Source organism: Lentinus tigrinus (genome assembly GCF_003813185.1).
Source record: "Lentinus tigrinus ALCF2SS1-7 unplaced genomic scaffold L226scaffold_31, whole genome shotgun sequence".
Classification (NCBI taxonomy): Eukaryota; Fungi; Basidiomycota; class Agaricomycetes; order Polyporales; family Polyporaceae; genus Lentinus; species Lentinus tigrinus.
This window is the reverse complement of record NW_027137940.1, coordinates 269,354-290,506: the sequence shown is the minus strand read 5'-3', so window position 1 is coordinate 290,506 and position 21,153 is coordinate 269,354. Positions and strand designations below refer to the sequence as shown.

At 56.3% G+C, this 21,153-nt stretch overlaps 10 protein-coding genes across 10 annotated transcripts; 6 read left to right on the top strand and 4 right to left on the bottom strand.

The window, feature by feature from the left end:
- Positions 1-114: 114 nt before the first annotated feature.
- L226DRAFT_574206 (uncharacterized protein) lies at positions 115-2,208 on the bottom strand (the record flags this gene model as incomplete). Its single annotated transcript, XM_067684998.1, has 19 exons — positions 115-207; positions 272-471; positions 529-586; positions 639-666; positions 728-740; positions 795-942; positions 999-1,051; positions 1,111-1,122; positions 1,200-1,224; positions 1,280-1,314; positions 1,371-1,396; positions 1,449-1,474; positions 1,540-1,557; positions 1,618-1,627; positions 1,684-1,740; positions 1,805-1,846; positions 1,899-1,912; positions 1,964-2,042; positions 2,093-2,208. The coding sequence occupies 19 exons, from the start codon at positions 2,206-2,208 to the stop codon at positions 115-117; spliced, it is 1,053 nt and encodes a 350-aa protein (XP_067531784.1).
- Positions 2,209-3,704: 1,496 nt separating this feature from the next.
- L226DRAFT_469079 (drug/metabolite transporter) lies at positions 3,705-5,048 on the top strand (the record flags this gene model as incomplete). The annotated part of the gene is made up of 9 exons (XM_067676186.1): positions 3,705-3,761; positions 3,815-3,864; positions 3,919-3,996; positions 4,057-4,208; positions 4,264-4,393; positions 4,450-4,487; positions 4,543-4,633; positions 4,689-4,782; positions 4,848-5,048. The coding sequence occupies 9 exons, from the start codon at positions 3,705-3,707 to the stop codon at positions 5,046-5,048; spliced, it is 891 nt and encodes a 296-aa protein (XP_067531783.1).
- A 573-nt stretch (positions 5,049-5,621) lies between these two features.
- L226DRAFT_574204 (uncharacterized protein) lies at positions 5,622-5,992 on the top strand (the record flags this gene model as incomplete). The annotated part of the gene is made up of 3 exons (XM_067684997.1): positions 5,622-5,657; positions 5,715-5,856; positions 5,946-5,992. 3 exons carry the CDS (start codon positions 5,622-5,624, stop codon positions 5,990-5,992), a joined length of 225 nt encoding a protein of 74 aa, XP_067531782.1.
- Positions 5,979-7,075, top strand: L226DRAFT_211236 (uncharacterized protein). Its single transcript, XM_067672918.1, has 3 exons — positions 5,979-6,026; positions 6,081-6,505; positions 6,604-7,075. The coding sequence occupies exons 2-3, from the start codon at positions 6,247-6,249 to the stop codon at positions 6,888-6,890; spliced, it is 546 nt and encodes a 181-aa protein (XP_067531781.1). The 5' UTR covers positions 5,979-6,026; positions 6,081-6,246; the 3' UTR covers positions 6,891-7,075.
- A 63-nt stretch (positions 7,076-7,138) lies between these two features.
- Positions 7,139-9,258, bottom strand: L226DRAFT_554580 (uncharacterized protein). The gene is made up of 4 exons (XM_067683011.1): positions 8,807-9,258; positions 8,359-8,759; positions 7,488-8,305; positions 7,139-7,424 (listed from the first exon to the last, which is right to left on the bottom strand). Exons 1-4 carry the CDS (start codon positions 9,162-9,164, stop codon positions 7,331-7,333), a joined length of 1,671 nt encoding a protein of 556 aa, XP_067531780.1. The 5' UTR covers positions 9,165-9,258; the 3' UTR covers positions 7,139-7,330.
- A 109-nt stretch (positions 9,259-9,367) lies between these two features.
- On the top strand, positions 9,368-11,509 carry L226DRAFT_538333 (uncharacterized protein). Its single transcript, XM_067681469.1, has 4 exons — positions 9,368-9,904; positions 9,966-10,250; positions 10,310-10,643; positions 10,699-11,509. The coding sequence occupies exons 1-4, from the start codon at positions 9,796-9,798 to the stop codon at positions 11,405-11,407; spliced, it is 1,437 nt and encodes a 478-aa protein (XP_067531779.1). The 5' UTR covers positions 9,368-9,795; the 3' UTR covers positions 11,408-11,509.
- Positions 11,510-12,238: 729 nt separating this feature from the next.
- On the top strand, positions 12,239-13,909 carry L226DRAFT_469142 (uncharacterized protein; the record flags this gene model as incomplete). The annotated part of the gene is made up of 2 exons (XM_067676191.1): positions 12,239-12,758; positions 12,813-13,909. 2 exons carry the CDS (start codon positions 12,239-12,241, stop codon positions 13,907-13,909), a joined length of 1,617 nt encoding a protein of 538 aa, XP_067531778.1.
- An 810-nt stretch (positions 13,910-14,719) lies between these two features.
- Positions 14,720-15,839, top strand: L226DRAFT_469048 (glycoside hydrolase; the record flags this gene model as incomplete). Its single annotated transcript, XM_067676183.1, has 8 exons — positions 14,720-14,823; positions 14,883-15,187; positions 15,251-15,279; positions 15,336-15,357; positions 15,421-15,483; positions 15,540-15,612; positions 15,678-15,701; positions 15,764-15,839. The coding sequence occupies 8 exons, from the start codon at positions 14,720-14,722 to the stop codon at positions 15,837-15,839; spliced, it is 696 nt and encodes a 231-aa protein (XP_067531777.1).
- Positions 15,840-16,005: 166 nt separating this feature from the next.
- Positions 16,006-18,958, bottom strand: L226DRAFT_469045 (5-oxoprolinase; the record flags this gene model as incomplete). The annotated part of the gene is made up of 9 exons (XM_067676182.1): positions 16,006-16,609; positions 16,664-16,792; positions 16,851-16,934; positions 16,990-17,193; positions 17,250-17,465; positions 17,519-17,966; positions 18,018-18,395; positions 18,646-18,762; positions 18,826-18,958. The coding sequence occupies 9 exons, from the start codon at positions 18,956-18,958 to the stop codon at positions 16,006-16,008; spliced, it is 2,313 nt and encodes a 770-aa protein (XP_067531776.1).
- A 548-nt stretch (positions 18,959-19,506) lies between these two features.
- On the bottom strand, positions 19,507-21,139 carry L226DRAFT_469062 (beta-tubulin; the record flags this gene model as incomplete). Its single annotated transcript, XM_067676184.1, has 6 exons — positions 19,507-19,558; positions 19,615-20,128; positions 20,183-20,560; positions 20,634-20,978; positions 21,033-21,048; positions 21,107-21,139. 6 exons carry the CDS (start codon positions 21,137-21,139, stop codon positions 19,507-19,509), a joined length of 1,338 nt encoding a protein of 445 aa, XP_067531775.1.
- Positions 21,140-21,153: the final 14 nt, after the last annotated feature.

Here is a 21,153-nt window from a genome sequence, read left to right as displayed (position 1 = left end):
TCGGGAGTTGCGGTCCCAGAGTGGCACTGAAGATAAAGCAATCTTAGGTACGCCGGGGGTAGACATAGTGACTTCAAGTACATTGTATAGGGTAGAGAGGGAGAGTAGACTCATCTACACGGCGCCGGTGATCTCCTTCCGCTGATCGCCATAGAGTGAATCGTTCGCGCTCGTCGTCTCTCGCGTCACCTTGATGTCTATGGCTCCCTGTCAAGCGCATAAGGAGACTTCAGTCATACCCTAGGACAGAGGAGAGATGCCGGAAACGCACCAAAGAGTTGTTCCGTCTGCCCGTAGTTGTTCGGCTGCGTTGTAAAACAGACATGTCGATAGAGCTCGAGTGGACGAGGCCCTGGGTGTGCTCTGCGAGAGCGCGGCGCGAGTTGAGCCTGGGCCACGGGCATTCAGATAAGGGACGCGCAAATTTGGGGCACGAATGGACGTACACTGCCATGAGAGAGTTGGCATACACTGCGGACGCGGATACCTGTCAGTGGCGTCGGAACGCCGAGAAAAGAGTGGACATACGCTTTGTCGCGACTATGTCGATGCCGGCATAGATGAGGTTGTTAGGCATCGCGATAGCCTACGGAGACCATGTGAGTATGCTCGGCGAGAGAAATGTCGGGAATGCTCACAAAGACAAACGAGAGGATATTGAAGATGCTGTAGACATTGCGATTAGCGGGACGAAGCGGGATCAACGACATGTACAACGCTTCCATACCCCGTAACGAGCCCTACAATCATGTTAGTGAGTAGGACACCGGTATATTATAAGCAGTCAGACGTACCAGTATTGATCGCGTAGAGAATTAAGAGGTCGATGATGCCATCCGTCCTCTTGATGCCGGTACGGCTTTGGTGCAAAGAGAATGTGAGAGCTGCGGTAAGGAGAGTGTCGGCGAGGGCTGCTAGACCAACGCCTGCGGAGTTCATCCACTGAGAAGGTGTCAATGCCCAGATGTGCTCGTAGGCTTAGTGCACGAAGCGCTCACAGCTTGATTGCTGTTGTGCAATGTTGGGTGTAGGAATGTATCGACGGTGACGGCTTCGAGGCCAAAGGCCGTCAGTACCAAGTTATAAGACTCTTGCGCAAGAAGCACTCACCAGTGGCGAATCCTGTAACCGTGACGCCGGCACATTGCAAACTGTCAGCTGCGAGGGTACGGGAAGGACATATTACGCCTTTCTCTCACCAAACTCAGTCAAGAGCAGGACCCCCTGTCGTTGACACGATCAGCGCGCCGCTGCCCATGATAGGTGAGACATAACTCACACAGAACGCCACGAGCGGCCGGAACTTGCGTCCGACTACGGATGGTCAATAAGAGTCAAGTCACGCGAATAGAGGCGTTTGCGCCACGCACTCAAGTATACCCGACGTAGGAAAAACCTGGGACCCACTTTGATCAGAGCCCAGCTGAAACGAAGGAGGAGGTACTTACAGCTGAGAGACCAGAATTACGGCACCCTGCGTTGCGTTCCAGGCGTATCAGCGCCCATCCGAGGGGCCGTGTGCTCCTAGATACCGCTTACCGTGGACACGCCCAGCAGCTGCAGATCGTTGTGTCAGATTTTCTATATATGTGGTGGGATTCAAGGCTTCTTGCTCACGTTAATTGACCTGAGAAAACGGACGATCGTGTCAAAAGACTGGGTGATTACGAGTACTGGACGTACCATACTCCTTGAGCCAGCGCTGCCGGTTTGAAATAGTTGCTCGTCAGATAATAGTAGCTGGTAGCGCACCCGCCACAGTGTCAGTGACTGTCCGAGAAGCTCCCGCTGCCTGCGGGCTTACCAGAAGTGCATGCACAGCACGCTGTGGAACGTCTCGAGTACTCTGCAAGTCCTATGAGAGAGCGCCAAGAACGAGGCATGCGAACGCGGCGTACAGTACAACAATCACCTAGGCGTAGCTTTGAGAGACGTGAGATAGAGAGTATAGGCGTTGACATACCAAGCTCTTGAGCAACCATATATCACCCTGGTACGTGCGAAAGTAGTTGTAGCACTGATGAGCGGTCCAACCGTACTGCCTAAGAGGGTGTTAGCAACGCTGAGGCCATGGACCGACTATTTCACGCACATGAGACCGATGAAAGTCCCGATGAGTAGCGCCCCGAACGTGTTGTCGAGAACGGGAATCTGAGGCAACGCACCCGGGAGTCCAGGAGCAGACGATGTCGGCGGAGTGGAAGCCATGGTCGCGCTAGGTGCCGTCCACCTTGTCCCCCGCATGGGATGGGGAGTATATATACATCGGAGAGACCGTAGATCTCGGCGACAGCATAATGACACATGCCGCCGAGTCAAAACCGCGCGCGCATAATTGAGGAGCGGCAGGGGATCCCTCCGGATGCTATGAACGGAGGAATAGGCTCCGATGAATCATGGGGAATTCCCCTACCGTTTGGACATCGTTACCTCTTTTGGGAGCAGGCGGACATAGTGTGGGCAATTCCTCGCTGGTATCCCCATAGAACGAAGGCACGCGATGTGCTGTGCGTTGTGGCGTCTTGCGCCCAAGAATCTGTTCGCATCGTTGCTAGGTACCACAGAGCAGAGGATGGACTTAGAAAGGCACTGACTGCCGCTCAGATGGCATGTACAGTACGAAGGAGACACTGGCAGGCCTGCAATTTGCATGATCAGCGGTTCTGTCTAAAGTCCAAGAATCAGAGCGTACCATGTCCCATGAGATATCAGCGAGCATGCATTGGATTCATTGAGCTATCCGGTTTTCGCCAATTTTCGCCAGTAGTAGGGCCGAATCCCGGATGTCCGCCTTGAACATATGGGATGGGCACTTCGCGAAGAGATCCGGCTGCGTGCGAGTGGTGTATTGCTCGCTAGACTGGCGAAGCTATTCCACACATTGCAGAAGCATGAACATGCTGTTCTCCGTTATCCTGCAGCGGAGATTGCCTGGTGAGTTACGGCGACTGAGCGAGTCGCGGTGCCAGTGATGGAGCAGAGACAACATCACAAGCGCCGAAAGGTAGCTCGCCGCACAGTAAATTCTCACCAGCATACAGCGGTCTTCCAACGTCCACCACATGTGCTTCTAGGTTCATCGTATTCTCGACCAACTACTCAGCCCCCTTGCTTTCCGGACAAGACGAAAGCTCGTTAATGACGTGCGCCACAGTTAAGATATGCACTTTGATCGTAGCTGAAGTGGAATATACAGGCTTCACCCTGTCTCCGAGTTGCAAGCTCATCTTGACATGATCTCCTCATGATGGTTATAAAATAGCATGTCTCAGAGGCGGCCGCAATGCTGAGAAAGTGAAACATCTGTCCCGGCGGCCGACATGACCATATTCCTCGCGCTTTCCCAGCTGGCCAATAGGCTCCGCAGTGCTCGGACGGTGCCGCAGCACTTTCTCATCCTCTAATTCTCGCGATTCGCAACTATTCTGATATGCGCACGCTCGCCCTTCGCTCACTGAGGAACCATGGTCTTCACGAATGCGCCCGGGGCTAGTCTGAATGGACGGCAAGACGACTCCGACTATGTCCCGCTGGCCACGCTCGATGGCCGGGAGGAAGAACCCACGGAAGCCATGTTCCAGGAGAAGGTGGCCGAACGAGCGCGATTCAAGCCATTCAGGAAATTCGCGCGTCGTTCCAAGGAGGTCTTCGACAACAACACCGGGCTGCTCTTGATATCTCTGTCGCAGGGGTTCGCCTCCTTGATGGGCGTGTTCGTGAAGAAGCTGCACGAGCTCGACCCGCCTGTGCATCCTTTAGAGGTAAGTCCAGTGTTTCTGTGCATGAACGCGAGGTTTTGACGCGACTGTATCAGCTCATATGGGTCCGCATGGTCATGACCTGGATTGTTTGTGTCGTCTACATGTACGTGGATTTTCCCCCGTAGGCCCTGCATTGACGCTCAGGTGATTTTGGTAGGACAATGACGGGAGTTCCAAATCCGATTCTGGGTCCCGAAGGCATCCGCACCCTGCTCGCATTCAGGGGACTCGCTGGGTACGCCCGTGACACGGGATTGCATGCATGACTGACTCACGCGTCAACGTTGTATCCTAGGTTCGTGGGGCTCTTCGGGACATACTACGCCTTGCAGTATCTGTCACTGTCTGACACGACAGTATTGTCGTTCTTAACGCCAATGGCTACTGCTGTAACCGGAGCGTTCCTACTGAAGGAGGACCTCACTGTCAAGCAGGTTCTAGCCAGTGGTGCGTACCGTTACCCCTCGCCTGCATTATGTGCGACTGACTGTACTGCCAATAGTATTCAGCTTCGTGGGCGTAGTGCTTATCGCGCGACCGGAGTTCCTGTTTGGTAGGGACGCGTTGGATGTTCCTGCAAACGAAGACCGCGCAGTGGTGGTCACTGCCTCACAACGTCTGGGCGCAGTTGGGTGCGTGATTTTCATCGTTCCACTTCGTTTTGATGCACATTCATAGAGTCGTCCAGGGTCGCACTACTCGGTGTAGTAGGTCTCACTAGTGCCTGTGAGCTCAACATAGACAGGAACCTCGTCTCTCGGTTAACCAGCTATGACCTCAGATACGACAATACGAGCTATTGGCAAGCGGGCGCACCCCATGCACAACCTCGGAGCGTTCTCGTTCTTCTGCATCCTAACAGCCCCAATTGCGTACGTATTGACCTCGAGTCTCTTCGGTCAGGGAGACTGAGCAGAGCTTTCGCAGTATGGTTGTCGCTCGAACGCCTGTCGTAGTCCCGGACAACTTCCCTTGTCTTCTCATGATCCTGGCTGTCAGCACCTGTGGGTTCGCCGCCCAGGTACATCACTACCGAATCCTCAGTCTTCCCAATTCTCCGCTGAACGTACCTCGGGAATGTACCAGATGACTATGACGACCGGGCTGCAGCGCGAGACAGCAGGTCGGGGAACCATGGCGATATACGTGCAAGTTATATTCGCGCTCGTCTTCGAGCGCGTGTTCTTCCACACCACGCCGCCGCCGCCGTCTATCCTAGGAACGGTCATCATCCTGTCGTCTGCCATATACGTCGCGGTTAGTATCGAGTTCAATGCATGGCTTTGATGCTGACGGTTGGTATGCGACTACTACTAGCTAAGCAAGCAGGCAGCGGCAAAATCGCAAGTCGTCGAAGATACAGCACTCGAAGAGGGATTGCTCGCCAATGCCAGCCTGGAGGAGGGCTACGTTGAACTTGAAGCCATCGGGCTCGAGATGGAGAAGTTTCCTGTCGCAGATATTCCGGGGCCCCAGGTGCTAGTCGGGCCGAGGGGACCCTGATTAATGAAACAGATGAGCCGAGTTCATCGATGTCAGAGAACGGCACAGGAACTGGATAGGTGTGAGGATTAGCACCATGCAGTATGGGTCCATCTTGATATAGAACAGCGCACTCCAAGACAGACGTAAAACTCCCTTTCTTCCGGACTCGTAGATGGGCCACAATATAGAATTTGAAAATTGTGCGTCGGATAGCCTATCGTTTGTCTGGACGATGGGACTCCAACCACGTTCTGCGGATTCGACTTGGGTCAGTCGGGCCGCCCAGCCACGAGCGTGACGCCCGTGACCATAACGCACGTCACCCCATGTCCCGTCACGAAGTTGACGCCGAACTCGTCCCCGACATCCGCCACCATGGCCACCGCGTTCAGGCAGACATACCGCTATCTCGTACGTCGCCTGGCGCCCCTTCCGAGTCGTGCTTGACAAGCTGAATGTCACGAGCAGCAACGGCAGGCCCATGAGCAGCCCGTTATCTTTTACTCGGTCATCATAGGCCTCATTGGACCGACCATGCTCGTCACCGTCCCGCCCATCCGCAAATCGCTGGGCTACAAGACCCCGGAGCCTATTCCGACGTCGTACCCCGGTGAGTACTTTGCCGGCTGTGTGGAGGAGGAGATAGGGGAATAGGGCATACGCGCAGGAGGTGACTGAGCTAACGCGTTGAATTTGTAGTCCCCAACCGGCCCAGGAGACCAGTGCAGGGATATGAAGACGAGTGAGGGATGAACTGTCTGCGTGATTATTGTCGTAGAGGTGTGTTATCACTTTGTTGAGGGGTCTGTTGCTGGCTGACATTGTTATGAACAGCTACTTAACTCTGTCCTGTCGTACTCTCGCACGCAGGCCGAATGATGTTAGGTTTGTTGCCTCATGCGCGTGACGCGTAGGGGGAGAAATAGAAGCTGCTTCAAGTACACTGGCGTCAAACTTATCCTATCCCGTCGTGCACCCTCTCGACTTCACTGAAAACCCTATGGCATCGACAGTAGTACCAGCTCCTATCGCCTTGCCTGCATACCGATGTTACCCGCGAGGCCGCCCTCGACCGAAGAGAATGGAAGAAGGTATGCGCTCTCGTTTGCGCATCTGGCCTTCTGCAGATCACGACTCCTCCGCCCCATCCTATCCAACCACGTCTCCGAGTACGGTATACACAAGGTGTACATGCTATGACGGGGTTAGAACGGTGTCCTTTGCATCAAACATCGCCCAGTCCCGCTCGTCGCCAATCTGTGAGTGTATCTGGTATATCACTCACTCCCCTCCGGTTACCCGCGCTGCAAGATTCGGAGCAGTGACTTATTTGATTGCTCGGCTTCGTGCAATCGAGGCAGCATAGGCTCAGAAGCGCAATACGTCAGATACCGCCAGGCCGAACCTTGGTGGCGCGACCAACTCCGCGACATGGTCATGCCTCAAGCTCAGTATCAATGCCATCTTGAGGTGGCCGACTTTGTTATCTGCATGGTTCCCGAGAGCAAGCTTGGAGAGCCGGTGCGGTGGGCATTCGATTTTAAGTCTGCGAAGATGGGAGAGCACGTGGTCGAGCTACTCGTTGAATACGAAAGCAAGGACAAGCTCCGCCAGATGGTTTCTCGCCTCTGCCTTCAGGGGTGAATGGGAAGCCGCTTGCTGAGTGGGTCTCCCAGGCCTCCGTGAAGTTGCTCTACTTCTGTTGAAGGTGCGTTTCCGCTGTAGTTCAGCACCTCAACGAAGGGAGGGAGTGGGACGTAGGGCGCGAGAGACGATGTCTTTTTGACCTGTTGACCTGTGATCGCTTGTATGAGTACTACTTGGTCGGAGGATGCTCCTGGTTATATACAAGTCGTATTAGTATGCAGTCAAAGTATCGAGTTTCACATTATCCCATACTCCATGCATCGTATGCGTATTCATGCCGGCGGGGTACACCATGAAGCGGAACAGATGTAGATGCGAGCACATTAGCAATTACAACAACCGAGAAACTATGGCATGGTATACACTATGGTGGCAGATATCGTGAGCAAACACATCCAACGGTCGTGATCAGAGCAACAAGAAGCGGTACCGACATATCAGAGTTCAAACCATCCCGCAGCAGCCATCTCCTCCGCGAGGCCTGTCCATCCCTTTCGTCGCGCCTTCCTCCCAGCAAGTTCGGTCGCAAATCTGCCCCACAAGTTAGTCAATCACGGGTGAACGCTCAGAGTCTCGGGAATGATTGACACATACCTCAGGCATTCTTCGAGCCTCCATTTCCCCCGTTGCGTATCCCCTTCCGCACCCGCAACGGCACCATCGCTATGAACTGCGAATGGGGTGTACGGCTCTCCAGGAAGCAGCCGCCTGCTCAGCGCCCACATCATACCAGCAACAAACGCATCTTGCGCCCCGACTTCGTCCACAATCTCGTTGGACGGCGGCGGGCGCCGCGGCGCGTCCAAGACCGGCCGGAGTCCCCCACCATGTCCAGCAATCTGAGTCCCGTCCGAGTCCGACGAGGACCCGTCGTCGTCGTCGTCGCGGAACGCAGCGCGCTTCCCGCGGTGCCTCGAGCGGTCTTGCTTCTTGTTCGGACCGTTCCGCTGGTAACGCGCGATCTCCTCGTCTGCGGGCGGGCGCCGTGCGGGGGACGAGCCGGAGCCTGAACCTGAGCCGGGGCCGAAGTTGAGGAGATCGGCGGTGAACATGCTCGACGACTCGGTGTCGTGTCCTCCCCCGGCCCAGAAGTCGCTTCCTGTGCGGACGGACTGGAGATCGACATCGTCCATGCGGCTGGCGTTCCGCATGGCCGTGGGGTCAGGCATAGGTACGGGAGATGGGACGGGCGGGACGTTGGGCTCTACCCAGCCGGACGATTGGAAGTACTCCCTGGTCGGGACGGAGAGAACGGCGGCACCGTCGCTGCCCCAGTGTGCGACGAGGAGCGCATGCGGGGGTGCGATGTTCGTGAGGGAGAGGAGGAACGCGCGGGGAGAGGAAGCGTACTGCGGTGAGTGCGCGCGGGCGTAGTGCTTGTTCAGGAACAGGACGTCTGAGTGAGGGATAAGCTGCGGAGAAGTGTGTCAGGTCGATGGTCGGTGCGTATAGACAGATGTCTTACTGCTTCCACACCCTGGCGGGCTCTTCGCCCAACGTCCACGCTGAACACGCAGTGGCTTCGCCATTTGCGCTCCCGCGCAAGCCCATCTAAACCCATGATATTGCTAAGGGTAGTCTTCACTGAGCGACCCTCGAAATGAACCCAGTCGATCGGCGCTGGACTGTTCGCCACTGTCCGTGCTGGTGGAGTTCCAGCCTGGTTGGACGTTGACGGACGAGGCTGCCCTGGGGCATTCACGCCAGGCGTTTGCTGTATCCCAGCAGGAGGCGTCGAAGGCAGAGACGAGTTGAGATACGCGTAGTTCTCGGGGACAATGAGGGGACCCGTGAGTGAGATGAACTCTTCATGGGTGATGTCAGGTAATGGATTGTTGTTGATCACGGTACGACTGTCCGTATCATCTGCACTGTTCAATTATGAGTATCTGTGATGGAACACTGGAACATACCTGCATGCAGCACCCATGCCTGCGGCACACCGGCCTCAGGCCACACTTTGCAGTACCGCGTACTCACCCGCTCCTTCTCGAGCTCTGAAATAATCCTTTGCCCCTCCTCATTGCCCCCGAGAGGTGCGATCAACACGGCATCCACGGCCGGGAATTGTGCGACGATAGACAAGCATGTACTGGCGGATCCGCCGCGGTCGCGCGAGACGGTATGTGCGCGAACAACAGAGTTCGCATTCGGGTGGGTCGGCAGGCCGAGGTTGTTCGTGACGAAGAGCGTGCCCGACGCGACGACGCGGAGAGGCCGTTGCGTGGTCGCGCCTCCGGAGTCCTGGGTGTCACGACGAAGGCGTGCCATCAAGCGAGAGAACGAAAGAAAAGCCACCCCGTCGTGCGCCGCGTCGCAGACAACGCCGGCGTCGTCGTCGTCGTCGTCGCGGTCGCGGACAACGTCCAAGACGCGTTCCGGGCACGTGCGACGCGCGACGCGGTCTTCTCGCGGCGCTCTCTGAGTCTCTCAGTTTTCGGGTTTCCAAGTTGGCTTTCCCCCAATTCTGCTGCCTTTCACTAGCTATTGCCGTTCGCCGCGCATCGCGGCTGCTGCATTCAATCTCGATGTCTGGACACAGTCGCCACCACTCTCGACGTTCCCTACCGCCCCGACCCTCCATTGACAGCGCGACGTCCATGCGAGAGAGGCCGCGGAACCCTCCTCCTCCACCTACAGGATGATCGCGCTCATGGCGAGGAATACTGTCGGGCTGTTTACCGAACACCAGTCTCCGTAGTTTCGGAGCAAGCCCCGTACTTTCTGTTGCAGGAGGTCACATCCTCTCGTGCTGTTGCACTGGCACTGCCGCTTCGGAATCATAGGAGTCGATGACACTAAGGGGCGGAAACTAAACTTTTCGGACATCGACTTGGTCGAAGATGCTCCTTTCTCTAGTAGTAACCGCCATCATTTTGGCGAAACCGCTGTACAAAGTATCATGAATCCTCCTTTCTCGACTGCCTCTCAGCGAAGCAGCACAGACCCCTTTGCATATCTGTCGCTTGATCTACTCGACGACGTTCAAAAACTCATCCAGCTCAATGCCGGTAAATACTTCCGATCCCATGTTTGATAGCAATCTGATGACGTTTCTCAATTATCGAGCAGACGAGGAGAGCTGGACTTGGTCTCCAGGAGACCGCGAACACTGGAAGCCCGCTCAGCAGGCGTGGCAGGCGTTCACCAGCAAATGGCAGGACGCTACAGAAATCGGTGTTCTTGATGAACACAACTCTCTTGTCCTCGACATTTCACCTATCGACAGGCTGTTCGCCACTGCCATGCCACGCATCCTCGTCCGTGATTGTTATCAAGAGGCATACGCTCACGTTTGGTACCAAGCTTTGGTCTTCCGTGACAGAGGAGTCATATTCACCGGCGAGCCTGGCACTGGTACGCACTTCTCACTCTTCCCTGTTTTTGTGGTCCCGAATCCAAGTGTTGGTCTTCAGGAAAGTCGCTGTTCCTCTGGTACCTCCTCGTTTGCCTCCTTCAGAAGAGGCAGGTCGTCCTGCTGAACTTGGAGAGCAAGAGTCCCCTTCTCTTCTACCACGGTCGTGTCTACACGGCGCAGTCCTGCTCAAGTCTTCCCGAAACTTCTTGTGGATTCATTTGGTCTCTCCTAGACCCACATAGTGGCAGCTCTCCCCCCGGGTCGACCGACGGACCAGTGTTCCCGGTCCAGGCGTCAACGCCCGACGAAGACCTGTACAGGGAGTGGCGCATCAGACGGGAGGCTCTTCTCACCGCGTTTCCATTGTGGAGTCGCGAGGAGGTTGATAAAGGGTGCGGTATTTGACATGAGGGCTTTGCACTACAATACTAAGTCTTCGCTTTGCAGATTACGACTTCAGTGGGGATATCCCAAGTTCATGGAGCGCCTGCGTGGGCTCGTCGAAAACTGGCCGGGACAGCAGCCTTCGGAGACAAGGTGCACCCTCGCCTTCCCTTACAACGGCATCCGCGCACTCCTGCAGAAGTGCTGTGCAGACCAGGGCGTGACGAGTCCATCATCGGCCGAGGACGCATTCCGCTTTCTTCTGGATGCCGTCATTCAACACTTTGGACGCGCACCCAGGGATGTATACTTCGGCCTCATGGACTTCACCAGTCTCGATATCAGCTACCGCGAGGCCCAACCTTGGTGGTGCGACCAACTCCGCGACATCGTCACGGCTCGAGCTCAGTATCAACGCCATCTCGAAGCCGCCGACTATGTTATCTGCATGGTTCCCGAGAGCAAGGTTGGAGAGCCGGTGCGGTGGACGTTCGACTTCAAGTCTCCAGTAATGGCGAGGCGTGTGGTCGAGCTACTCGTTGAACGTGAAAGCGAGGACAAGATTCGGGAGATGGTTTCCTCCTTCTCGTCTCTGCCTTCAGGGGTAAATGGGAAGCCGCTTGCTAAGTGGTTCTCCAGGCACTCGTTCGACATGAATGCGGTGGAAGTCGCTCTATACTCAATCGGGGATGTCGATGCGCCTCCGTTGTCCAGTACGTCGATGAAAGGAGGAGCGGTGGGGCGTAGGACGCGAGAGATGATATCTCTTTGACCTGAGATTGCCTGTATGAGTACTTGGCCGGAGGATGCTCCTGGTTTGTACAAGATGTATTCAGTATGTAGTACTATATGTACGTTTCGGGTTTCACAACGCTCATATTCTATGCGCGATATGCGTAGTCATGCTGGCGGGGTACACCATGAAGCGGAATAGGCAATTACAACGACTGGAAATCTGTGGTAATGTATACACTATGGGCTCTTCAAAGTAACAGGTATCGTGAGCAGACATCCAACGGTCGTGATCAGAGGAACAACAAGCGGTACCGACGGCGATATGTATATCAGAGTTCAAACATCCCGCAGCGACCATCTCCTCCGCAAGGCTTTGGTCGCGCCTTCCTCCCAACAAGTCGTTGCGGTTAGGCCATTGCGTGGTCGCGCCTCCGGAGCCGTGGGGGGCGTCGCAGACCAGCTGGCGTCGTCGTCGTCGTCGTCGTCGCGGTCCGAGACGCGTTCCGGGCACGTGCGACGCGCGAGCCGTCAGCCTCGCGCGACGCGGTCTTCTCGCGCTCTCTCTCAGTTTTCAGGTTCCCAAGTTGGCTTTCACCACAATTCTGCTGCCTTTTACTGCCGTTCGCCGCGCGTCGCGGTTGCTGCACTCGATGTCTGGACATAGTCGCCACCACTCTCGACACCGACGAGGGCCTCGTGATGATCTCTGGGAGGGTGAGGGCTCTCAAATGCCACCCTCATCGCAGATGTCTTACAATGGTTCGTCCATACTTCCCTAGGTTGAAGTTGATATATCAATCTCGACGCAGAGGCTAGATTCTACCATGGCCTGCGTTCTCTACCGCCCCGGCCCTCCAGCGCGACGTCCATGCGAGAGAGGCCGCGGACCCCGCCTCCTCCTCCTCCTCCTCCTCCTCCTCCTCCTCATTTTCCTCCTTTTCCACCTCCCCGCCATGTGAGCCCTCCGCCACCACCTCCTTCACCACCCCCAAAGACCCCATCGGCCACCTATCTCGCACTAGCGCAGCAGACTCCTGCTCGAGTTGACGATCCTACCCGATTGCGCAAGCTGCTTGTCTTGGATCTCAATGGCACTCTCCTGCACCGGTCTCCAAACAATCCAAGAGCAAGACACCATGAACGCTCGCGGGATGCGCGAGGCAATCTGCTGCCTCGTCTGCGACCAGTACATCCAAGGCCGTACATGTCGGCTTTCAGATCATTCTTGTTTGCGCCCGAGACGAAGTCGTGGTTGGATGTCATGGTGTGGTCGTCGGCACAACCGCACAGCGTCGACGACATGGTCGACAAATGCTTTGGAGAAGACAGGGACAAGATGATCGCGGTCTGGGCGAGGGATACCCTCGGGTTGTCTACCGAACACTATTGTGCGTCTTCTCACTAACTGAGACCGACTGGCGATATTGACTGGATATATGCAGTCCAGAAAGTACAGACCGTGAAGGACCTGGAGAAGCCCTGGTCCTTGTTGTCACCTCGAGCGACGGGAGATGCGCCTTCCTCCCCTCACTCGTCCATCGCAAGCACACCGCTCAGCTCATCTGAGCCTTCCAGCCCGTCTCGCCCCAGCGACGGGAGTATCAGGACGCCGCTAGACACCATCTCTCCCCAGGCACACTCCGCGCTCACAACGCTGCTCCTCGACGATTCGCCTCGCAAGGCTGAGCTCCAGCCCTTCAACCACGTCTGCATCGGAGAGTACACCGCGGAACAGCGCGCGAAAGACCTAGAGAGTTCGCAGAAGGAGCAAGACTGGATCGCTGCGACTGAGGCGCGGAGAGAACTCGACGAGTTCAAGGCCGATGGGGACGCGACCGAAGTATATGCGCCCTCATCTCACGTGGACGATGCACCTCCCTCACCAGATGGCACCAACGCTTCCCCCGAGGGGAGCCCTCGTGTTGATTCGGAAGGCTCGAAGAAACGCAAGCGAAAGGAGAAGAAGCTACAGAAACGGGTGGCGCTCCTGGAACAGTTTGGAGACAGCGGAAAGCCCGAAGTCGCTTACGACGAGATGCTCCTCGCTGTCACGGGCGTACTCAACGAGATCAAGGCTCAGGAGAACGTTGCTGCGTGGATTCGTTCGGGTGGCCTTTGGGGCCCACATGGTCCTCCCGCCAGTCGCTCGTCAAAGCTCACCGTTGTCGGGAAGAGCGAACACTCCAATGCAGATACTGCCGATGTCGACGAGCGAGCGACACCGCAGACAGACGACAGCGATCTGTCTGTTGGGAACAACGCCAGATCGAATGGCGATGGCAAGACTCGCAAACGAAAGAAGCGGCAACGCATGCGCGGCCCTAGTGCAGACGCAGAAGAGGTCGCAGTCGTAGGGAACGACGAGGACACCGCTGTACCCGTGTCGTCGTTGCTAGAGCAAGGGGGCGTCGTAGAGCCTGTTGCGGATGAGCAGAAGATGTGGTTCGAGGATCCCGAGGTACTGTCGTACTGGGTCACGCGTGGTCGGCGGGCGTTGGAAGAGCTAAGCATCCCAGTTGAAAATGGGATAGACCGGTAGAACTTCGTGAGTGTGCACAGTTCATGTGCTTACCCTACCTAGATATTGACCTCTGCGCAGTTGCTGTAGGGTATACGTTGTAGTCTTTCTTGGTGCTTTGTGGAATGCTATCGATGTTGCAGTGTCTTACCCCTTATCCAGACCTTGGGTGCTGTGCTCTTGCACTACCGGTGTGTGGTCTTATGTTCAAACATTCGTATACCGTCATGGTAGGCTTCGGCTCGGCTGCGTCGCATCTGCCTTTGCTGAAACATCATCATATGAAGAACAGAGGATCTCCGCTAGAACCTATTCCTTACGTTTCCCGACGGACTGCTCGACGCAGCAGGCGGGTCAACTTCGAACGGTCACCGGCGGACGCTCTGAGTGGGCCACTGTCTTTTGCGCTCATGTGCTGGTTCTGCTGCAAGAGGCGCGTGGTTGACGGTGGAGCAGGACAGGCCTCATGAGCCTCTCATCCGCTCGGGGTCTGTATCGTCCCATACTGGGTAATCCTCGGGAACCTGGCATGAATATAGGACATAGACTGGTCCGACCGTTGCTCCACATCTCGCACGAGCCGTTCGTTGCCGTCGCGACGCACGGACCCGCGATATTACGGGCCAGCTCATCCGACCAGAAATGTGACGGCACAGTCGGGAGAACCTCTCGTGGATGGCACTACTCGGAGCCATCCTGGTCAGGCGGCGACGTATCCTGCGTTTGCGAAGCCCGCAACAGAGTGCATATAAATCTATACTCGTATCACGGTAGAGCTCACGTCCAGTCCGCTCGTCCCTGCAGCAACAAGCAGTACGGCCACTCGACAACATGTTCAGCTTCCACTCCCTTTTCGTTGGTACCCTAGCAGCTCTCACCGCTGTCTCCTTTGTGCAAGCTCAGACATCTGGGACAACCACGACCACATGGGACTGGTACTGTCCATCGGCATTCATCGTCCGTTCGCTCGAACTGAACCCCATGCTCTTCGCAGTTGTGAACCCGCTTGCGGCTACACCTCCAACCTGTCTCCGGGCGCCACAGGACCGGTGCAGTCCTGCAGCCAGAGCAACGGTGCCGCTGCGTCCGGGGCTCAGAACGCCTGCTTCGCGTCTTCCGGCAACCTCGCGTTCTCGTGCGCCAAGTACCAGCCCATCATCGTGAACAGCTCGCTCTCGTACGGCTTCGCCGGGCACGGCAACACCGCGACTTCGACCTGCTGCAAGTGCTACCAGTTCACCTGGACGTCTGGCGCTGCTGCGGGCAAGTCTATGATCGTGCAGGCCATCAATGCTGGAGGTACGTAGATGGTCTGCGCATCTACGAGGCTTTCTTTGGAAACTGATTGTGTCCCGCTGCAAGGAATCACTGACACCGACTTCGACATCTACGTAAGCCCTCATTCCTGTTCTAATGTTTCCTTTATAGCTGACATGTCCCGACGAAGACACCCGGCGGAGGTGTGGGAGGTGAGAGCCCCTCATACCCCTGTCAGTATCCCTAGCCCACTCACTGATTGGACACCCATCCAGACTACAATGCCTGCACGGCACAATATGGGGCTCCTTCCGGTGGATGGGGCCGTCAATACGGTGGTACGTCCGCCTGTCTCGGTGCTCCTGACCCTTATCGGCTGATGAGGCTTCAAAAGGCGTTTCGTCGGATGCGGAGTGCTCCGAGCTTCCCTCCAACCTGCAGGCCGGTTGCCACTGGCGCTGGCAGTGGTACGTACAACTATCATGCCCACTTACACGGTGTCTGTCATGAAACTCAATCGAACTGCATCCAGGGCTGGGGGAGATGTCAACACCTGGTAGGGGTCGACTCTTTGTACGTACGTATTCAGAACTTCCAACTGAAGTCTGGCTTGTGCAGGCAAATTACCTACAAGCAGGTCAACTGCCCATCGCAGCTCACCAGCCTCTCGGGCTGCACGCCTGCGTCGATCTGAACGCAACTCTACACCATCGCATAGGAAAGGGGTCTATAATCAAGATATGCAGATGGTCTTTGCTATCGCTACAACGCTACAGATGCATGTGCGATCCCAGTCACAATAGTACATTGAGTGTATGCTGCTCTTCCGATCCACCGTGTGCAGACTGCGTCTATCCTCCTTACTCCAATGTGATGTACAGCTGCTTGCTGGTAAGCACAGCCGTTGCGCCCGGGATGATCACGATCGTCTGCGTGTTGTCGATGATCATAGCAGGGCCCTTGACCGTGTCCCCAACCTTGAGCGACGTAAGCAAGAACACCGGCGTGTCATCCACGCGGCCGACGCCCTCGAAGTACGTGCTGTACGTCGAGTCCGCCTTGGACCTGTCGACTTCGCGCTTCTCGAGCCTCTCGACCTCCTTGTACACGGACTCCCCGAGCGTGTCGAACGTCTTGCCGATGCCGCGCACCTTCACGTCGTCGACGATGATCGACTTCGTGTCCAGGAGGAAGCCGAATTCGGCCATGTACACGCGCCTGAACGCTGCTTCAAAGTCCTCGTTCCCGTCCCCGTCGTCCGGGTGGGGAAGGACCATCAGCGCGGTGTCCGTCCCGTCGAAGCGCATGTTGAGCATTCGCTCAGTGTGCACGCGGGAGCCCTCGAAGCCCTGCAGCTTCAGCTCCTCGCGCACTTGCGCGTCGAGCTTGTCCAGGCGTGCACGAAGGATCTGGCGGTTATCAGCGGTGTAGAATGTGGACGAGGGTTCTTGTAGCTCGTAGGCACTAGATTATGCACGTCAGGGATTATGAGAGGCATCTGAGCGGATATATGCGCACCGATCGGCGAGGGCAAGGCCATATGCGGAGAGAATGGAACTATAGCTGTGGATGAGGATGGTCTTGATACCCAGCAGGTGCGCGATTTCGCATGCGTGCTGGCCACCTGCACCTCCAAAGCTGGCAAGACTGAAGGACACGTCATGAGCATTTCGGCAGCTGGAGCTCAAATATGGACCTAGCTCACATATGCTTAGACGTTGCGTATCCTCTCGCCTCCGTCAGTGCGCGGATGGGACGAGCCATAGTCTCATTGGCCACCTTGATGAACCTGGAGCATGGATCTTTCAACGCCGGTACAGTACTAGTGCAAGGTGAATACTCACCCGTATACGATCTCGTCCAAACTCATCTTCTTATCCTCAGTCACGGATGCATTGATATCCTCAGCGAGCTTGTCGAAGGCCGACCGGGACGCCTCGATGTCAAGTGGCTCCTGCGCTGACTTGCCGAAGATCTTGGGGAAGTAGTCGGGCACAAGCCGACCAAGGATGAGGTTGGCGTCAGTAACGGCCAATGGCCCGCCCTTACTGCAGTGCATCCACCGTCAGCGAAATGCACTCTTTGAGTGGGCGACAGGACCCACCGGTAACATGCCGGACCAGGCTCAGCGCCTGCGCTTGCAGGACCAGCAAGGAAGAGGCCGTTCCTGAAGGTGAGGCAAGAACCTCCACCAGCTGCGACGGTATTGATGTCAAGTTGAGGCGACTGGATAGTGACACCCGCCGTCGTCGTCTCGTACACCACCTCATATCTGCCTGCGAAACGTGACACATCCGTGGAGGTACCACCAACATCGATGCTGTAAGGAAGTTAGGCACGCGAACGTTCCACGATAACTGACTATATGCGCACCCAATGATCGGTGTCTTCTTCTCCTCGTCCCAGCTTGTGAGCGCATAGCCGACAACTCCGCCTGCGGGTCCGCTCAGGATACTCTTCAGGCCGGTAAAGTTCCTCAAGTCTACGAGGCCGCCATCGCTGCCCATGAACTCCACTCGTGGACTGAGAACCTTGCCATCCCGGAGCTTTTCATCGAACCCAGAGAAGAATCCGTCGAGGTACTCCCGGAGGATCGGCGTGAGGTAGGCATCTGCTGTGGACGACACGCCTCGCGGCACCATCTTAATCATGGGCAGCAGTTGTGAGGACGCAGAGACATGTGAGAATCCGAGCGTGCGCGCGAGCGCGGCGACTTGCAGTTCGTGCTCGGGGTACGTGTAGGAGTGGCAGAAGACAATGGCAATCGAGCGATAACCCTCATCGTAAAGTTTCTGAAGGTTCTCTTGAATATGTACCATGTCTGCGCGGGATGTCAGCGAGCATAGATTGGGAGCGATGAAACCATAAGTACCTGGTCTGCGCATCACTCTGACCGCCTCTCCCGAAAGACCCTGCACAATCTCGCCTGGACCCTCTGCATCACCCTTTCCATCCCAACCCTTTCCTCGGTATCCTCGCTTCACCTTGCCATCCTGGTCGAATTGGATCGCATGCTCCTCGGCCTGCGGGTCGGAGGTGTATCCCACCAAAGTGACACGCTCGTCAATCTCGAGGACAGTCGAGTAGAGTGGCGGCGCGCGACGGATGTTGAGGTCAAAGATCTTAGGGCGGGACTGGTTCCCGATGAGGAGCAGGTCCTTGAAGCCGCGCGTGATCAGAAGAGCATGCTTGTGGCCCTTGCGCTCTAGGAGAGCATTCGTCGCGACGGTCGTGGATAGCCGGATGTAGTCTGTAAGAATAGTGTGAGCAACACAGTAGTGCGCGAGCGAACGGTTTGAGGCATAGGGTCGCCCTCAATCTTCTTGGACATCATGGCCATATGCGTCGCGAACGCTTGCCTATCAATGTCGCGCCCCGCATGCGCGACACAGGTCCTCCCATGGCCTTTCAAACTCGCAATCGCGTCCTCGCATCTCCTATCCTCCACCAGGACATAGCAAGGCATTCTGAAGCGCATTGAGGAAATAATCAGCACTCACCGATCTTGTCCGTACTAAGTATGCTCCCTCGCGGGATCTTCTCGCCAGTCACTATCTCAAGCACCCTCCGGATACCCTCCGTCGGCGCATCGCTGTAGTTGCCCGGGTCCTGAGAGACTGCACTCGGGCGGTCATTATACCAGACACAGGCACAAGGCAGCGCGCGATAGTAGTACTCACGGAGCTTCACCACGATCTCCTTCCGTTCCTGCGGGTTCTCTGGGTCGGGAAACGACGCGTGCACATCGCAAAACGTGCCGCCTCGGTCGGCGCAGATCCTGATGGACCGATCGGGAATGGTCTTCGCAGACATCGTCGGCGGGAGAGGACAAGACCAGACCGAGGGAAACTGGTACGGTGCTTGGTCACTGGACGCCCTCGCACCTCAGGTGTTTAGTGTGCCCGGACCATCCGACGGGGCTCCATGTTCATGGTCGATATCGCAAGAGTCAGAACCATAGTCTGGAGAACAATACACGCGAGCATCAACATCCGATACGGGTCGATAGCAAGCGGGTTTACAAAAGGGTATCTTCAGGATTAGGCGGGTGATATGGATGCCGCTCAGGGCGAGTCGTCAGAGATATCCTTTCCTCATAACTTCCAAGAACCATCCCGGGGAATTGGACATGAATTCGTAAACGTATGACAATGAATGAGAGGTATGCAGACTAGGGTAACTTCGGTGTTGCCAACCGGGAGTATCGTGGTGGATGTGCATCGTCATGCGCAGCGACGACAGCGGAGGGGTGAGAAGGATAACGTGCAGAAAACACTGAAAGCGACCAATATAACGTGTATACGATGTAGACCTTTTCAACGAGCAAGGACAGCATGCGAGACAACTTGGGCGCGCCACGCTTATTCCTCCTCGACCGGGACCTCCTCCTCGTACTCGCCTTCCTCCTCGACGCTGTACATCAAAGTCAGACCAGCTGGTGGAAGGAATATTTCACAAGCATCACGTACGTGGCATCCTGGTACTGCTGGTACTCCGCGACAAGATCCTGCATGTTGGACTCGGCCTCCGTGAACTCCATCTCGTCCATACCCTCCTGCGTGTACCAATGCAAGAAGGCCTTGCGCTTGAACATGGCCGTGAACTGGTCGCTGACACGCTTGAAGAGCTCCTGGATGGCGGTCGAGTTGCCGAGGAACGTAACGGCCATCTTAAGGCCACGCGGTGCAATGTCACACTGCGCGGTAAGGACGTTGTTGGGGATCCACTCGACGAAGTATGCAGAGTTCTTGTTCTGGACGTTCTGCATTTGCTCCTCGACCTCCTTCATGGAGACCTTGCCGCGGAAGACTGCCGCGACAGTGAGGTAGCGACCGTGCCTGGGGTCGGAAGCCGCCATCATGTTCTTCGCATCGAACATCTGCTGCGTGAGCTCAGGAACGGTGACAGCACGGTATTGCTGGCTTCCGCGAGCAGTGAGCGGTGCGAAACCGGTCATGAAGAAGTGAAGACGGGGGAAGGGAACTGTTGGCTGTGGTCAGCAAGTCCAAAGGCGTCACTATATGCGCTCCAACGCACCCATGTTGACAGCCAACTTCCTGAGGTCGGAGTTGAGCTGACCGGGGAAGCGCAAGCAAGTCGTGATGCCGGACATAACAATAGAGACGAGGTGGTTGAGGTCACCGTATGTTGGCGTGGTGAGCTTGAGCGTCCTGAAACAGATGTCGTAGAGCGCCTCGTTGTCGATACAGAAGGTCTGGTCAGAGTTCTCGACCAGCTGGTGGACGGAGAGGGTCGCGTTGTACGGCTCAACGACGGTATCGGAGACCTTGGGCGAGGGGACAACGGAGAAAGTGGCCATCATACGATCGGGGTATTCTTCCCTAATCTTCGAGATCAGGAGGGTACCCATGCCTGCACCGGTACCACCACCAAGCGAGTGGGTGATCTGGAAGCCTATAGACCGAGAAGATGAGCAACGGTCACAGCGTGACTACGCGTGACGGCAACCGTCACAAAGAACGCGAACCTTGCAGACAATCCGTGCCCTCAGCCTCCTTGCGGACAACATCGAGAACGGAGTCGACGAGCTCAGCGCCCTCCGTGTAGTGACCCTTCGCCCAGTTGTTACCAGCACCGCTCTGACCAAAGACGAAGTTGTCGGGGCGGAAGAGGTTGCCGAGGGGACCAGAGCGGACGGAGTCCATGGTGCCGGGCTCCAGATCAACGAGAACAGCACGGGGGACGTACTTGTTCGCGCCGACCTCGTTGTAGTAGACGTTAATCCGCTCGAGCTGGAGGTCGTTGTTGCCCTTGTACAATCCATCCGACTCAATGCCGTGCTCATCAGAGACGACCTCCCAGAACTTAGCACCTGCGATGCGTTAGCGCTTGGGTGCGCATATCGCGAGCAATCAACGCCTCTCACCAATCTGGTTGCCGCACTGTTTGACGATAACCGTTGAGCACTGCTGAGAACCTCACATGACGCGTCGTACTCACCTGGCCGGTCTGCAGATGAACGATTTCACGCATTCTGCGACGTCAAC